The sequence below is a fragment of the Loxodonta africana genome, chromosome 1 (genome assembly GCF_030014295.1).
Source record: "Loxodonta africana isolate mLoxAfr1 chromosome 1, mLoxAfr1.hap2, whole genome shotgun sequence".
Lineage (NCBI taxonomy): Eukaryota > Metazoa > Chordata > Mammalia > Proboscidea > Elephantidae > Loxodonta > Loxodonta africana.
In genome coordinates, this window is record NC_087342.1 from 221,754,442 (window position 1) to 221,771,459 (window position 17,018).

The following is a 17,018-nucleotide window of genomic DNA, read 5'->3' on the forward strand; positions in this document are numbered from 1 at the left end:
TTTTTCTGGTCTTTTCCCTAAGTCTTTGAAAGCCCGAGCTTACTTGAGCCTCCTTTCCATGGACACGGCACAGATGTTTCTCCATCGTCGGTCCAGGTTTCGCGTTGCCTGCTGGATGGAGTCACACTCGGTGTCGGTGGCACAAGCATCACAGTCGTGCAGCAGGACCTCACACAGGTTGAGGACCGAGGCGACACCCGTGCTGTGCTTCTCTATGTCTCTCTGAAGCTCCTGCGAGGGAACGCAGCGTGCTTTATTCAAAAGTCACACGTATACAGATAAGAGAAACCGCAACAGTATTCACTGACTGATACGAGGCTAGGATAAACCTTGAAAAATATTTCCGTTCCTTGAATGTGTGAGATTTCTTGAACCTCTTTTATGAAATTGGCAGATCCCAAATTCAAGCCTATCGCCGTTGAGTCGATTCCAGCTCATAGTGACCCTATAGGATGGAGTAGGACTCTCCCATGGGGTTTCCAAGGTTATAATCTTTACAGAAGCAGACTGCCACATCTTTCTCCCATGGAGTGGCTGGTGGGCTCAAACCACCAACCTTGCATTTAGCAGCAGAGCTCTTAACAACAGGAATGAAATATAATTGCTCAGCTGCTAACAATAACAACACCAGAAGTTACTGTTCAGGAGAAACACATACTTCTTAGTTCAATGAAGTTGAGTATATACTACTACACCTGTTGTGCTAGAGGAGGTTTCTAGTTTAAAAAGCTTCTAATGTGATATTTTAGTTGAAATATTAATTTGCATAAAAAGTAAAATATTTCAAACTGCATTCCCCCCCAGGGCATAATTTTCTTAGAACGTTCATAGTATGAAGCCTGACATTGACATCCCACATAAGAAACTGCCCAAATGTTAGGTTTGCAAGGCCAGAATGTATAGAAAGGAGAGGCGCTATGATTAATTTACCAGCTATAATACAGAGAGAGGACAGTCAGTATCATTAATTGACTTCTTTAATTCTAACTGTAGAAGCAATTTGGGTTTGAATCAGAAGAAATCTTTTGTGATTAAAAAAATGGATCCAATAATTGTTGCTCTTCTTAGGTGTGATAGTAGTATTGTGGTTATTTATTTTTTTTAAGAAGTCTTATCTTTTAGAGACACAAATTGAAATACTTATGAATGACGTCTGAGATTTGCTTCAAAACAGTGAGAGTAGGGCAGCAAGTGTGAATAGATAGAATAAAATCAGCTATGAATGCTGTTTATCTTTGAAGTCGCATGAGTAATATTTGGGGGTTAATTGTATAATTCTGTTTACTTACGAATGTTTTAAAATTTCCATAATAAAGAGTTAAAAAACAACTGATACAATTTCTCTATCTGAATTTGAGGTGGAAATACATCTTACCGTACTTCTTTCTTTTGCCTGTGTACAAATCATAGTTCCTTTTAGAAAAGTTAAATTTTTATATATGGCAACATACATTGTCTAAGAAAATCAAGTTTTTGCTTTTATTATAAAGGTCAGTTAAAAATCTTAATTTATTCAGGAATTAAGAGGTGATACAGAATACTTTCAAAGTATGTATAATTTGGACTGATATATAATCAGTATCAGTGGTCATCTCTAGGAATCATCTAGTCTGTTTGTTTTAGAAGGAAAGAGCCTAGCAGGGAAGAGGGAGATTCTTAGTGAGAATGGACGCATATCAACACTGATGTTACCACCTGACCAATGACCACATAGCGGATGGTCAACTTGCGGCCTACGTCCTACTAGACCTGCACAACGTCAATCAGCACAAAACTTCTCCTTATGTTGAATGGGGTTATTTTACTGAAGGGATCAACCATTCAAATAAAAAAGAACTGTAGTAGGTACTGTTGTCACTGCTGCATTTTATAGCTTGTGGGGGCTCCTTACTTGCTGCTCCTTATTCTCCTCAGAACATCTACAAAGCAAATTCTAAACTGTTGTTTCTCACTGGGTATAGGCTTAGAAGTCAGGTATCTGAACATATTAAACTAAACCCACTGCCAGCGAGTCAATTCTGACTCACTGTAATCCTATAGGACAGAGTAGAACTGTCCCCATAGGGTTTCCAAGGTTATAAATCTTTATGAAAGCAGACTGCCACATCTTTCTCCCACGGAGCAGCTGATGGGCTCAAACTGCCAACCATTTGTGCTGCCAACCACTGTGCCACCAAGGCTCCTATCTGAACATGTTAGGCTCCTTTAAACTAGGGGCAGCAAACAGATTTTAATTACTGTGATAATTCTGGTGACTGATAATGGCCACCGGCACACTGTGTTTTGAAGGATGCTGTGACTGCATCAGGGCTCTGTAGAAAAGAGTGCCCTATTGATTAATGGGGCCCTTAGGGAACCAGGGAAATCCTGGTGGCATAGTGGTTAAGAGCTACAGCTGCTAACCAAAAGTTGGCAGTTCGAATCTACCAGGCACTCCTTGGTAATCCTATGGAGCAGTTCTACTCTGTTCTTTAGGGTCAGAATTGACTCGACAGCAATGGGTTTGGTTTCTTTGGTTTTAGGGAATCAGAAGATGTATACTGGAGGTATGTCACTTTGGTCTAGCAGGAGAGGTCCTGTCCTGCATATTTGTCTTGTGAAAAGAGAAACAGTTATTGCTAGGACTTCTGGCAAGGGAAAATACACTTCATAGGTGCAGGGCTTCACTACCTTGATATATATATATATATATACACACACATCCATATATACGTATATATACATACACATACATACATATAAATACACACACATATACACATATGTATCATGATATGTACATGTATATGATATGTATATGTATGTGTGTGTTAGAATTGACTGGACTTCAAGTATGAAGACTTAAGGTACCTAGGTTCTAGATCATGTATAAAGTCATTTTCAGCAGCTTCCTTAATGAGCCATTTTAAATGCAGAAGAGAAATAGAAAGCTTATGTTGATAAACAAGGCACTGAATTTCCCGAGAATTCTAAAATGTGAAGTCTTCATATTGACACCGTAGAATGTAAATCCAAAGTGTATGTGGTTTCTCCACTGAATTTTAAACTCAATCAATACACTCAGAGCAAGTATTCCTTTACTAAAAGTGAGATTTACAGCTACCTTCATTTTTACTTGCTCTATTGATCACTGGCCCAATGCTTTCCTTTTCTTTGGTGGTAGTTCTTGAATTTGTCTAGTTTTTCCCTCTTATTCTAATAATAATTCTTAACTTGCTCAGATAGTTGGGATATATATTCTTTTTTTTTTTTCCTTGTGTCACCTCTTATTTTCTCCTTAACACTAGCTATTGTTGTAATCACAGTGCCTCTGATTATTTTTTGGAGATTTTATAGGCTAGTCACTAGAAGACACATTCTATCAAAAATATTTCTATTTCAATAAATTAGTTCTTCCAAATCTCTCACATAAAAATGTTCACTTATGGGGAGGAGTACACTGCAGGAATTTCTGGTCTAAAAAATATAAAATGAAACATTATAAAACTCGAACTCAATATCTGCTCAAAGGTAAAGACAAGACAGAGACTTCTAGAACAAGATCACCAAGTAAATGTGAGTTCTTAAACAGCCCAGAAAAGGGAATTCCACCATCAGTGGTTAAAGTGCTCAGCTGCTAACCAAAATGTAGGCAGTTTAAACCCACTAGCTGCTCTGTGGGAAAAAGATGTGCAGTCGATTTCCATAAAGATTTATAGTCTTGGAAATCCTATGGGGCAGTTGTACTCTACTCTGTCCTTTAGGGTCTCTGCCTTGGAATCAACTCGATGGCAGTGGGGTTTTTTTTTTTTTTTTGGAAGAAATGTTAGGCATCTCACATCTCATCCATATAGCATTTTGATTTAATTTCCCAAAACCCATTGCGGTCCAGTCAATTCTGACTCATAGCAACCCTATAGGACAGAGTAGAACTGCCCCACAGGGTTTCCAAGGTACAGCTGGTGGGTTCCAACTGCTGGCTGACCTTTTGGTTAGCTCGCCATGGTTCTTAACCACTGGGCCACCAGGGCCCAAGTACTCAATAATTTTTTGCTAAAATCAATATACAAAATAGCTACCCTAAGACTGAGGGTTTTTATACCAAAATCACCAAACCCACTGCTGTCGAGTCCATTCCGAATCATAGCCACCCTGTAGGACAGAGTAGAACTGCCCCATAGAGTTTTCATGGAGTGCCTGGTAGATTCGAAATGCCGACCTTTTAGTTAGCAGCCGTAGCACTTAACCACTACGCCACCAGGGTTTCCAATTCCCCAGTACAAATGGGAGGGCAGTGGTGGTTCAGCGGTGGAATTCTTGCCTTCCATGAGGGAGACCTGGTTTGATTCTCCACCAATTCAACTTGTGTGCAGCCACCACCCATCTGTTAGTAGAGGCTTGTGTGTTGCTATGATTCTGAACAGGTTTCAGCATCTAAAACAAACTAGAAGGAAATGTTACAAACATCTAAAACAAACTAGGAAGAAAACCTGGGGATCTACTTTTGAAAACCAGCCAATGTCGACAGCACCCGACAACAACAACGTCAGCAACATGGATCAACAGTCTCGTCTGCAACACATCACGGGGATGGCACAGAACCAGGTAGCGTTTCACTCCGTCGTGCATGGGGTCACCAGGAGTTGGGGGATGACTAGACGGCAGTTAACAACAACAGCAACAACAGTACAAATAAAGACTTTAGCCTCAACTTTAACCTCAACTGGTAATGTGGGCTTGAATGGTCTCTGAATTTATTCTCATTTATCTGTCACAGAAATTTGAAAAATAAAAAAAGTTTTCTGAAGTCCTCTGCAGTCTATATGTACTCCTGATCCATTAAGTTTACACGAATTAACTACATTGACAAACATAAAAAATTCTATGCAGAGAAACAGAAGAGAAGGTATTTTTAACCAATTTAACGTATTTAAATATTTTTCAGAGTTTTTCCCCTTAGGACACAGGTTACTATTATTTGTCTTTTACAACGTGGAACTCAAATGCTACAGTTTCTACAGAATCCATCTTAAATGTTTTCTACAAAAGAAACTGTAGTAAACACGATACGATTAAAGTACCATTTACTGAGCACTTACTTTGTGCCACAGGTACTGTGCTAAGTGCTTTTCTCATCTAAGTTTTATAATAACGCTGCGAGGCATGTGACACTATGATTATCCCCATCTTTTTTTTTTTTTTTTTTTTTATAAAGAAGGAATCTGAGGTTTAAAACAGCTAAGTACTTTGGCTAAGGCCACACAGATACTAAGTGGTGAGGTCAGTATTTGAACCCACGCTGTCTTTACTTTCAACCATAAAAATAAAACCCGTTGCCATCAAGCCGATTCCAACTCACAGCAACCCTACAGGACAGCGCAGAAATGCCCCATAGGGTTTCCAAGCAGCAGCTGGTAGACTCGAACTGTCGACTTTTTGGTTAGTAGCTGAGCTCTGAACCACTATGCCCCCAGGGCTCTAACCATTTTAAAAAATCTTTAAATTTAATTAAAAGGCTTTGTGTGCATCTATTGAAAAGCCAAAAACTACTGTTGTTGTTGCTAGGTGCCAACTCACAGTGACCCTATGTGCAACAGAACAAAACACTGCCCGGTCCTGCACCATCCTCAACAAGTGTTCTTATGCTTGAGCCCACTGTCGCAGCCACCGTGTTAATCCATCTCGCTGAGGGTCCTCCTCTTTTACGTTGACCCTCTACTTTACCAAGCATGATGTCCTTCTCTGGGGCTTCACATAAAAGTGGTGCCCTCTCCTCCTCCCCTGAAACAACCACTTCCCCCTCTTGGAGCTCTTCATATATACTTACCTCTACATTTCTAAGTCACGTGTTTATACTGCTATTCTTGATTTTTCCGTTTTAGACATTACTGAACGTTACTGTTGTAGAGAAGGATTTCTTCCTTCTCCAGGCTCACTGGGCTCCAATTAGTGCTACAGCACAGTTTACAAAACAGCTAGAGCAGTATTCATTGCTTTCATGATTAAACAAACAAACAAAAACCCAAAGAAACAAAAGTCGCTGTCAACTCAATTCCAACTAATGGTGAGTCCATGAGTGTGAGAGTAGAGCTGTGCTCCACAGAGTTTTCAATGGTTGTGACCTTTCAGAAGTAGATTGCCAGGCCTTTCTTCCCAGGCACTCTGGGTGGACTAAAACCTCCAATCTTTTGGTTAGCAGCCCACCATGCTAACCTTTTGTACCACCTTTGACCTCCTTAATATCACTACCTGAAGTTCTTTTCTCTTGGTCTGTTTCTCCAGGGAACCCTTCTAATCGCCTGCCTGGGGGTATAAGCCTGGCTAGTGACTTTTTGAGAGCCAAGCTGGGGATCTGGGGTGGGAGTCATGCCTTTTGGTACAGAGTCTTTCACTTAACCTCCCTATTCTCAATTTAGCTGCTCCGGCCTCAGCTGCATCCTGTATTCCCAAACCCAAAGTTCCTCTAGTTTGCCTTCTCCAGAGAGCAGTTCCCTGGTCTCCTCCTGGAGTGAATGGGGCAGAGTTGCCTGGTTCCCTGGGCTTTGGAGGGGATCTGAGGGTCTTGAGGTTGGGTGCCGCTAAGTTTTTCGACTCATAGTGACCCCATTGACAGAGTAGAACTGCCTCCTAGGGTTTTCTAAACTGTAATATTTATGGGAGCAGATCACCAGGTCTTTCTCCCGCAGAGTGGCTGAGTGGATTTGAACCACCAAACTTTTGGTTAATCACCGAACACTTAACCATTGCACCACCAGCAATCCTTTCTGCAAGTCTATTGATGTTGTTGTTGTTATGGTGTGCCATTGAGTCAATTCTGACTTGTAGTGACCCTACAGGACGAGTAGAACTGCCCCACAGGGTTTCCTAGGCTGTTATCTTTCTGGGAGCAGATCACCAGGTCTTTTCTCCCTAGGAGCAGTTGGTGGGTTTGAGTCTTTGACCTTTAGGTTAGCAGCAGAATACTTAACCATTGAGCCCCCAGGGATCCTTTCTACAGGTCTAATCTCTCCTTTTTGGGACTTTTAAACAAGCTTCTGTTTTACAGAACTACAGAAAATCCAACTTTCAGCTTTGCCTGATTTTTAATTCTTGAGCTTCTTGCAGTTCTGTGGCAAGAATAAGCTTCTTCCACCCTCCTTTCTGCTAAAGGTATCACCGTTCCACTATCCACCTTCTATCTTCCAAACTTCTGTTAGACATCTGACATCTCTATCCTTTTCTCTGCTGTTCTCTTGCCATTGTGGGTTTTTACCTTTTTTCCTCCTTTTACTATCATTTTGTAGCCCTGGTGGCACAGTGGTTAACAGCTATGGCTGCTAACCAAATATCGGCAGTTCGAATCTACCAGTCATTCCTTGGAAACCCTATGGGGCAGTTCTGTTCTGCCCTTTAAGGTTGCTATGAGTTGGAATTGACTCGTCAGTAATGAGGCTTTTTTTTTTTTGGCAGGGGGTTACTATCATTTTAGTGGTAAAACCAAAACAAAACCAAAAAAACCCAAACCCATTGCCGTTGAGTCAATTCCGACTCATAGCGATCCTCTAGGACAGAGTAGAACTCCCCCATAGAGTTTCCAAGGAGTATCTGGTGGATTTGAACCGCTGACCTTTTGGTTAGTAGCCATAGCTCTTAACCACTACACCACCAGGGTTTCCTTTAGTAGTAAGTGGAGCTATAAATACATATGATCAGCTTGCCATATTTAACCATATATTTGCTATAATGATATTGTCTTACATTTGCTAAACAATACTGGCTATTGGCATTTTAACTCTTATCACTGGTAGGCACCATTATCATGTTTTCCAGAATATTTTGGGGGAGCTGGAGGCCAAAAATAACCCCCATAGTTCAATCAGAATTTCAAGTACCAGACTGCACTGGCAAACTGTCTAGTAAAATAAACCTTACACAAATTGAAAAATGTCCTTCTATTTTATTTTAGGAAATGTTAATTTAAATACCAAGGACGACAACAACAAAAAGACTATATTTTAATATCTATTCCAATTGGTTTAAATAATTTAAAAAATAATGTCAGTCCATAAACTTTTTTTTTTTTTTTTGACCTAATAATTCTTTCACGGGATTTTAAAATTTCTAAGTTAAGCACCTTGGCTCTCATGGCTCCACTGTAATGGAAGCAACCATAATCTAGATGGAATTTTCAAGGATGATGTAGATTCAAGGAATAGCAAGAATTCTTATCGGGAACGGATGGTGCTCACTACTGACAACTGGAATCTGACATACTTGGTAAGAATAAATGGGGGGGGGAGGTGAAGATTCCTTCTACATGCAATTTTCAGGGTCTCCCTCTATTGCCTTGTGGGTTGAGTGTGGCATGTCAGTAAGATACACTGTCTTTGCTACACAAATGAAAGTCTAATTAAAATGTGTTGTCTGCAATTGACACAATCCTCCTTGCAAAGCCAAAAAATTTCAAACCCTGAAAAGTCTAACGTGCACTATAATCTTTCTCCCCACACTATAAGCAGGAAAAAGACTTCTTTCTAAGTCTCTGGCACTGGGCCAACGAGTCACAAAGAAACAAAAATATCAGCACTCTTTTGGATACATGGTTGCAGCTGGACCTTACCTACTATCTGAGAACAGCTTCCTGGTGGGCCAAGGACACTAACCCTATGACGGCACAAGTGTCTTCTTAAGAGTCAGCTTCTGTGCAGTGACATGGAATCTATTTGCCCCAAACACCTGCCCAGTCAAGGCCCCCCCTTCTCACCACTCCAGCCTAGCTTCCTTCTGATCTCCCACAGCTATTCACCATCCCACACCCACCCCACCATCCTGGCCAGGAGAACAGGCATTCCAGGGCCTGTTAACTTCTTGTCAGTCATTTTGAAGTTTTACCTGCTGCTCACTAAGCTTTCTCTGTATCTCCTCTGAGTCACAGGAATCATAGACAATCGGCTTGGCCAGCTCTGCCTCAATGTGGGCAAGCCAAGTCCTCAGACTGCTCATGTTCTTATCCAGCTGCTGCACAGCCACGAGGGTCTCCTTCAGCTTCTTCACCCTGTGGGAGAGAAGGTAACACACCCAGCTTCAGTGAGAGGCCCACTCAGGTTTCTCTTATATCTGGAAGTTGAGTACTAGTTCTAAAATCCAATTGCCCTGGTCCATCTTGGCTCAGCCACTTAATGGCTGTGTGACTTTGGGTAGGTTACACCACCTCCCTATACCTCTGTTTCCTCATCTACAAAATGGGGATAAAGGTAGAGTACTTGCGAAATGTCAATGAGTTGAATCACGTCGGTGCCCAGTACATGGGAAACATTCAATGAAAATATTAGCTATTATTATCATCAACAAAGCTGTAACAATATCACAATGACAAATCTGCTGGTTGTCACAATTGTTATGTCTACCAATAACATAATTTCTATTTCTTATGCAGGATACCTGGGAGATACAATTTTTTAACTTTTTCAACTGACTCTCACCCAAACCTATTACATATCCACAGTTCTGATGTAGACCAAACAATTTCAGCTCAGTGTGACGTATTTCAGCACCTTTGTGGCAGAAACTGAGTTAAAAGAAGAAAGCACGTTCAAGATAAATGATCAGTGAGCTATCACACGCACTGATCACATCAAAGGTAAGCGAGCACCTGTTAGGTGGTAAGGGGCAGAGGGCAGATACAAGGTGTGCACTATACAACCTTCCACCTCCAGAGCCTAGTTCAGTCCAGTATTCACTACATGGCATGCTTTTTTTTTTTTCAAAATTTCCATTTTTTCTAGGAAGCAGGAAAAATCAGTTTCTTTAAGACTGTCCTTTATCTATATGAACAACATCTTAAGTGTAAGATGCTGGGAAGAAAAAGATAAATAAGACTTGATCCTATTTTTCAAGAAATGTACAATCTGATTGGAAATCTGGACATGCAGGCCATAAATTTAACACAATTGTGGTAAGAACTAAAGACATGAAGCAAGTCTCTAGCTAATATGTAAGAGGCGATCAATTTTATCTGGCCACATCTAGGTAATACCTCATTCGTTCACCATTTGTTCATTTCTTTATTCATTCTACAAACATTTATCATGCTAGGTAGACATGGTGCAATGATGGAAACACAATGATGAGGAAAGCACCATCCCGGCTCCTTGAGCAGTTTGGACTTTAACGAAAGAGGTGAAACAAGGAGATGACATTTGAGCTGCATCTTGAGACATGGCTACAAGCCAAGGAGAACATTTCTGGCCTGGGAAACAGACAGAAGAAAAGCAGAGATCTTGACGGCAAACAACGCAGTACAGCTGGCAAGGGTAGGGGTAGTGAAGCTGGGAAAGAGAAGCAGAAGAGAGATGAAGAAGTGATGAGATAAGACTGAGGGGTAGACTGGAGTAAGATTATAAAAATGCTCCAACGACATGATAATATGTTTGCATTCTGTTTTAAAGATAAGTAAGACTTTTGACCAAGATTTATCAGTAGAGGAACGACAAGGTCAGTTCTGATTTCGAATATGCAAGTTTCAAGTGAAGATGCTGTGAGACCATTCAGGAAGTAAACAGAATAGTCCAAGAAGTTTACATCAAAATCCTATATTTTTGAAACAGTGGAAACAGAGGTAAAGTCTGGATTGCTAAATGCATGAACTGGCACGATGCGGAGGCAGAAGAATTTAAAAATAATATGGTTTCTAGTTGAGTGGCTAGATGGATGATGCTGACTCAGAGTATAGTGAATGGAGAACAAGTTTTGGGGATTAATGGTGCATCAAATTTGGGATAGGATGCATCTGAGGAACCAGGAAGAAATGTACAGTAGTTAGTTGGAAATACTGTTCTGGGTATTATCTGCATAGAAGCCCCATGAGTGGATGAGTTCATCCTGAGAAGGTGTGGACTAAGAAGAACGACTTTTAAAGAGCTGCTAAAGAAGCCCAGAGGCAGGGACTAGGAGGCAGGAGGGAACAAGAAAGCTGGTAATAGGGAACCCAAGGTTGAGAAGGGAGAGTTTGACATGTCGTGGGGTTGTTAACCAATGTCATAGAACAATGTGCGTACTGACTTTTTAATGAGAAACTAGTTTGTCCTGTAAACCTTCATCTAAAGTAAAATAAATAAAAAATTAGGAAAAAAAAAGTGATAAAGAAGGAAAAACCATAGACTAAGAAAATATAATCAGAAAGAAAAGAGGAGAACCAGGAAAGTATAGATAGAACTAAAGGAAGTTAAGAGAGTTTCTAGAAGGATCTCATGTTGGTCAAAAGTGTGATCTGAAGATCACACGCATCAGATTCACCCGATTTGCCTTCTATACATGCAGATTCCTGGATCTCAGTCAGGTCCTACCGAATCAGAATCTCTGGGGGTGTGGCTAGAGAATGCGTGTTTTTAACAAGCACTCCTGGTGACTCTTACACATGTTAAAGTTTGGGAACCACTGGTCTACACTGTCAACTGCAGAACAGTGTAGTGTGATGAGGTCTGAAAAGAGGGCTTAAGATCTGGCAATGAGATGGGCACTGCTGACCCTGAGTGGGCAGTTCATCCAGGGCAGTGGGAAAAGAAAAGCAGAAGGCATTGAGTTGTGCTACACTGATGGCAAGGAAGTGTAGTTATTGTAAGAAAGTTGGCAACAAAGGTGAGTAAATATGGTATGGAGGTTCTGGAATAATCTGGCTTCAAAGAAAAATTGATTTTGTGTTTGTTTTGCTTTATGCAGTTTAATATTTGGGCTAGCCTTAGAATATTTTTAGACACAGAGTAAGGAATCTATGAGGAAGAAGCCAAAGACAGAAAGAAAAAAGAGGAAATTGTGGATCAATGTAGATGATATAAAAAGGACACAGAGGAGGCAAGGGCCAAGTGGAAAAGAGCAGGATAGATAAACAAGTTTTGGACAGAATTTTTCCCAGTATGAACTGGGTGTGAGTAGGAGTTTGGGAGGGAAGCGGTAGTATTTCTCAACTCTATCATTATCATTAATATCAGCAACAATCTACTGTGGAGACCCTGTTGACATGGCTGGGTGTACATTGATTGCTCTAAAAACAAAAGTCACATCATTGATAAGCCTATGATCAGCGATTTCTGCCACAGCCCTTATTTAACATTCAGTTCTGCTCTCAGATCCCCAGTCGTGCTTTTTGGTTCAGGAAATATGGTCACCTCTTCAACACTGCTCAGAATATAGGTGAACAGCAGATAAGCAAAATGCTCCAATTTCCTAGGTGTCAACTTGGCCCGAATGAAGAGGGAGCTGCTTGAAAAATGTCAAGAGCAATATGACTTTTAAGACTCTAGAAATATGATGTATTCAAAGGCAGGAATCTACAATAGAAAATTGTCAAAGGCTGACAACTTTACACTAAGTATCATCAAGTATTTCTCAACTCTATTACTTTCAGTTATTAAAGAAGTCATCCTCAAGCTTGTTTCAGATTCATCTGGGGGCACTTTCAAAGCACACCTGCCAACTACTGTTGTTGTTGGGTGCCACTGAGTCAATCTCGACTCATAGCGACCCCATGTGTTACAGAATAGAATTGCCCCACAGGGTTTTCTTGGCTGTAATCTTTATGGAAGCAGATCGCCAACTACTAGCTAGCTCTTTTCTCATCCATGCCCCCAGATGGTTCTGCTGTGTTTCTCCGGTCAAGAGCTACTGGTCTGAAGGAAATGTTTCATCATCAAAGTATTTTGAACATTTCCATATAGTTTTATTTGCTTAAAACTAAAAGCTATCAGCACTTCTATTTTAGTTTCGATAAATTAATGTTCCTCTCTCATATGAAAGTCTAGTCATATGATGACATAATAACTTTTCTTCTTTGTCATGCAAAAGCTGTATAAAAGGATTTTCTCTGTGGTCAGTTATTGTCAATAACAATACCATATTTGATTAATTATAATTAATAATTCCTATAGTTGAATGGAAACCGTGGTGGCATAGTGGCTAAGAGCTATGGCTGCTAACCAAAAAGTTGGTAGTTCGAATCCACCAGGCGCTCCTTGGAAACCCTACAGGGCAGTTCTACTCTGTCCTCTAGGGTCGCTATGAGTTGGAATTGACTTGATGGCAACAGGTTTGGTATTTGGTTTTGATTTATAGTCGAATAACACTTCAGTTTAGAAAGCACTCAAGTGTATTACCATATATTTCTTGGAAAAAATATGTACTTTAAAAAACTATGTTAATATACAACATATTTTTTTTTTTTTTAAGGAACAGAAAACATGATGTTGCAATAGGTTTGTGCTGACTCATAATTCCAATCAAGATAAGACTTCCCTAATTAGCTTTATACGTACAAATTGTACCCTGTTCCCAGGGCATTTCAAGAGTTTGGCCTTGAAAAATATTTTCAAGAAATTTTACTTACAACCCACTCACATTTTTCTCATTTAAAGACAACATTTACTTAGGTGTCAGTCAGTGAATGATGGTTTTAGAACAGCTACAGGGTGCAGAGCCAGGAAGGATATGCTGGCAATGACCCCAGTGGGGGTATGGAATTTAACATACTGCTCTAGTGCTCCAGACTAGAAGGACAGCCTACAGCAAATAAACCCACTGCAACACTGAGATGTCAGTCTTGGTCTTGCCCCTGTAAGGATGCCCTCTGTGCAACTCTTCCCCTTGGCCAGCTTCCTTTCTTCAGATATGGTAGGATCTGAATGTTGACCTTGCTCCTGGGATGAGATTTTATTTGTTCTTGTTGGTCTTGGGTGCCATGGAGTTGATTCTGAGTCACAGAAACCCCGTGCAACACCGTAGAACTGCTTCATAGGATTTTCTTGGCTGCGATCTTTATGGAAGCAGACTGCCTGGTCTTTCTCCCGAGAAGCCACTGGATGGGTCTGAACTGTCAACCTTCCTGTTAGCAGCCAAGTGCTTAAACGTAGCACCACCAGAGCTTCTTGTAATTATATAGCGACCTTATAGGGTTTGTGTGGAACTAGAGGCTGGAAGAGTCCCTCACTCGGTGCTTGCTTCCTCTCTACCCTTACCTTAATTCCCTGGTATTATTTTTGCAAAAGCTGGTCTCCTCTAGGGCAAGTTCCTTAGAGGGCTGGGACTGTGAATTTCCACGTTTTCATTTGGATATCCAAATCTCAGCGTTTTGCATAAAGTGGGGCACTATTTAAGTGGCTGCAAAGGGGAACCAGAACAAAATCCAGTTGTCACTGAGTCAGTTCTGACTCATTATAACCCCATGTGTTTCAGAGCAGAACTGTGCTCCACAGGGTTTTCAATGGCTGTAATCTTTCGGACGTAGATTGCCAGGGTTTTCTCCTGAGGCGCCTCTGGGTATTCACACTGCCGATGTTTTGGTTAGTAGTCCAACAATCTGCGTGTCCCAGGGACTCCAAATGGCTGCTAAACAATAATTAGTATTCCAAGTAAAATATATTTTTATTTAATAAAAATATTTTAGTCAACTCTATTTTTATTTGACTTGATATTTAATGTGCACTGAAGTTTCTCCTCTAGGTCTAACATTTGCAAATGGTCTACTTGTCAAGTACTAAAATGCATTTATTTCTCTTGGTTCAAAGTTCACTTACAAATATGATGGAAAGATTCAAAGCACAAAGGAATGTGAGGAACCAATGTTCCACTGGATGCTGTCTACACCAGCCAAACACATTGCAAGACTCTAGTCATCTTGTACAATATTGAAGGAGTTCCAACTGCCGGAGCAGCTACTGTGCAATATGTCAAGGGCATCGTGACATGGAAATGCTTGTTCATATAATCTATTAGGGACGAGTTCCTCTTTCAAACTAATGTGAAAATCTAGTAGAGTCAGTGGGCGTGAACTTTTAAGTGGTTCTCCATACTCATTTTTCTTAAAGTGTATTTTACTACAAATAGCAAAATGTGTTGTGCATGTGCTGAGGGGGGGATATGTGAGCTGGGAGGAAATGGGTAGTAAAGCCCCCATACATTTTCCTGGAGCTAATTCAGCTTCAGGTTGGCAGGTCAGGGGTCACTCTTTTTAAAAGAAATCAAAATGCCCCATGCTTTTTGCATTATTTCTTTAAAAGAAATCCTTGGGTAAAGCATCACAATGTTTTCATTTACTATCATTGTAAGAAGTCAGAGCAACCTTCCTTTTGGTAGCATCCAGGATTATAATTCAAAATAGATGCTTACAGCGGTCACACGTAAGTAGCTATTTTGAATTATAATCCAGGATGCCTGATAAAATTAGAAAGCTGGATCAATCTGTAAGTTCCTGTAGCTTATTTCTCCTGTCATGGTCAATGTGTATCACAGGCACTTGACCTTTCTTGTAAGGGATTCTACTTAAATCCAGTTGTCCAGTTTTTTAACATCGTCAAACAAATAAATACACATACATATTTATATATCTCTATCTATCTATATAAATAATATTCACTACTTTTCTTCAGACTAATTTAGTAGCTCCATAAACCAAAACAAAACTCCAATTTTAAATACAATAGAACCAAAAGTAGCATTAGTAAACCTATTCACCTACAGGAATTTATTTGAGGGATGATACAAATGGGAAAAAAGCATTATTAAAAACTAAAAATGAAAACCACTGTCGTCTTATTACTGTAACTGGAAAAAATCATGAACTATTTGCACAGTGCACTCACATTATTTTAAACATAAATTTGTACACTTTGCACTCATATTTTCAAAGTGTAATACTAGTCAGTGACCAAAATGTCCTGATAAACACAAACAAAAGTAACTTCCTCATACATGAATCAGAAAGAAATCTTCCAAGCCCCTGAAAATCTGAGTAGGTTTTTACTTAATCGGAGAAAACCTTCAGCTACAAAGCTGTGAGCTGACTGAGGCCGCCTTTCTGTTCCATCAGAAGCCTGACCTTTCCGTAAGCGATGATGGGCTGACTGGATATTCTTCTGAGTCTCATTCCTGTGTCTCAGCCTTTCTACTGTAGCCATACCCCTTGCATGACGCATACAGTCCAGAGACAACTGGAATACCAAGCGATAATAAAGTCCATTAACCTTTTCATACAGCTTTGTATGCCCAGTAGGGGGACAAGAGAAACAAACCAGCAAATAACTCCTAGGAGTCCACAGCCAACCGTCTGCAAATACTGACCGTCTCCACTTAACAGGGGCACGAAGCAATTACAGATTAAAGCTTCCAGCCTCTATCCTAAAAATCCCACGTCACACGAAAACTATGTACAACGGAGGAAACTCAAGAAGACGCCTGCCTTGTGACATCGCAGTTACAGTCTGGGAGATCTGCGTCCACACCGCCGTCCTCTGCCATCATCACAGCACACAGCTCCTTTGCCACCACCATGAAGCTTCCACTCGCCCAAGTCAGGCTCTGCAGAGCAAAAGGCTAATGCTTGCGTGGGGATGAGAGTTCCCCTTGCCGGCGTATAGAAGTATGAAAATGTCCACTCTAGACAAATGTTGGTAGACTCTGCCTTGATAATATGACACTGAGCAGTGACAAGTGGTCATGTTTCTAAATAAAACCTACATTCATTAACATGTGCCAGGCTTGGTCTCCTGGAATGCAGGCCACGAGTGTAAGAAGGGGAAGAAGGCTCAGGATAATCTGCCAGGAAGAGGCTCTGGGTCTAAAGAAAGAAGGAGCTCAAAAATAAAGCCAGCCTCAGACACGCTGTCCTTCTGTAAGGACAGATACCTTTGCTTGCAGGTTGTCTGTTGAGTTGGGGAAGGATACTTGAAAAAGACAGATCACCAAAGGGCAAACACATGAACATAATCGCCAAGAGCACAGCAAATTGTAGTATCTAAAAGGAGGAACTTCTTTTTTCTCTCGGCGATATGCCAGCTTAATGGTGTAAGTAGGAGCTTTAGGGGTTGCTTGGGAAAGTGGGGGAGGAAAAGACATTCTGGGGAAAGTCCTTGCTCTTTTCTTTTTGAATATATCACTTGAGCAGAAAAAGTAATAAAGAAATATCTACCCTTGATATGTTTAAAGTCTTTGCCTTTTTAAAACTAATGGTGTGAGGTGACAAAAATAATACCTTCATTTTAAGATAGTTAAGTATCTTTGGGTGTGTTTAAGAT

General features: G+C 40.5%; 1 protein-coding gene across 14 annotated transcripts in view; it reads right to left on the reverse strand.

The window, feature by feature from the left end:
* SYNE1 (spectrin repeat containing nuclear envelope protein 1) overlaps nucleotides 1-17,018 on the reverse strand; it is a 556,892-nt gene that overhangs the window by 36,549 nt on the left and 503,325 nt on the right. For 12 of the 14 annotated variants that reach the window (XM_064292282.1, XM_064292277.1, XM_064292310.1 and 9 more), the window contains 2 exons: nucleotides 8,851-9,013; nucleotides 44-231 (listed from right to left, as the gene is read on the reverse strand). In XM_064292282.1, coding sequence (XP_064148352.1) covers nucleotides 44-231; nucleotides 8,851-9,013 — 351 coding nt within the window. Of the gene's footprint in view, nucleotides 1-43; nucleotides 232-4,198; nucleotides 4,424-8,850; nucleotides 9,014-16,177; nucleotides 16,989-17,018 lie in introns of those variants that run through there. The other 2 variants (XM_064292337.1, XR_010323142.1) reach the window with 2 other exon arrangements.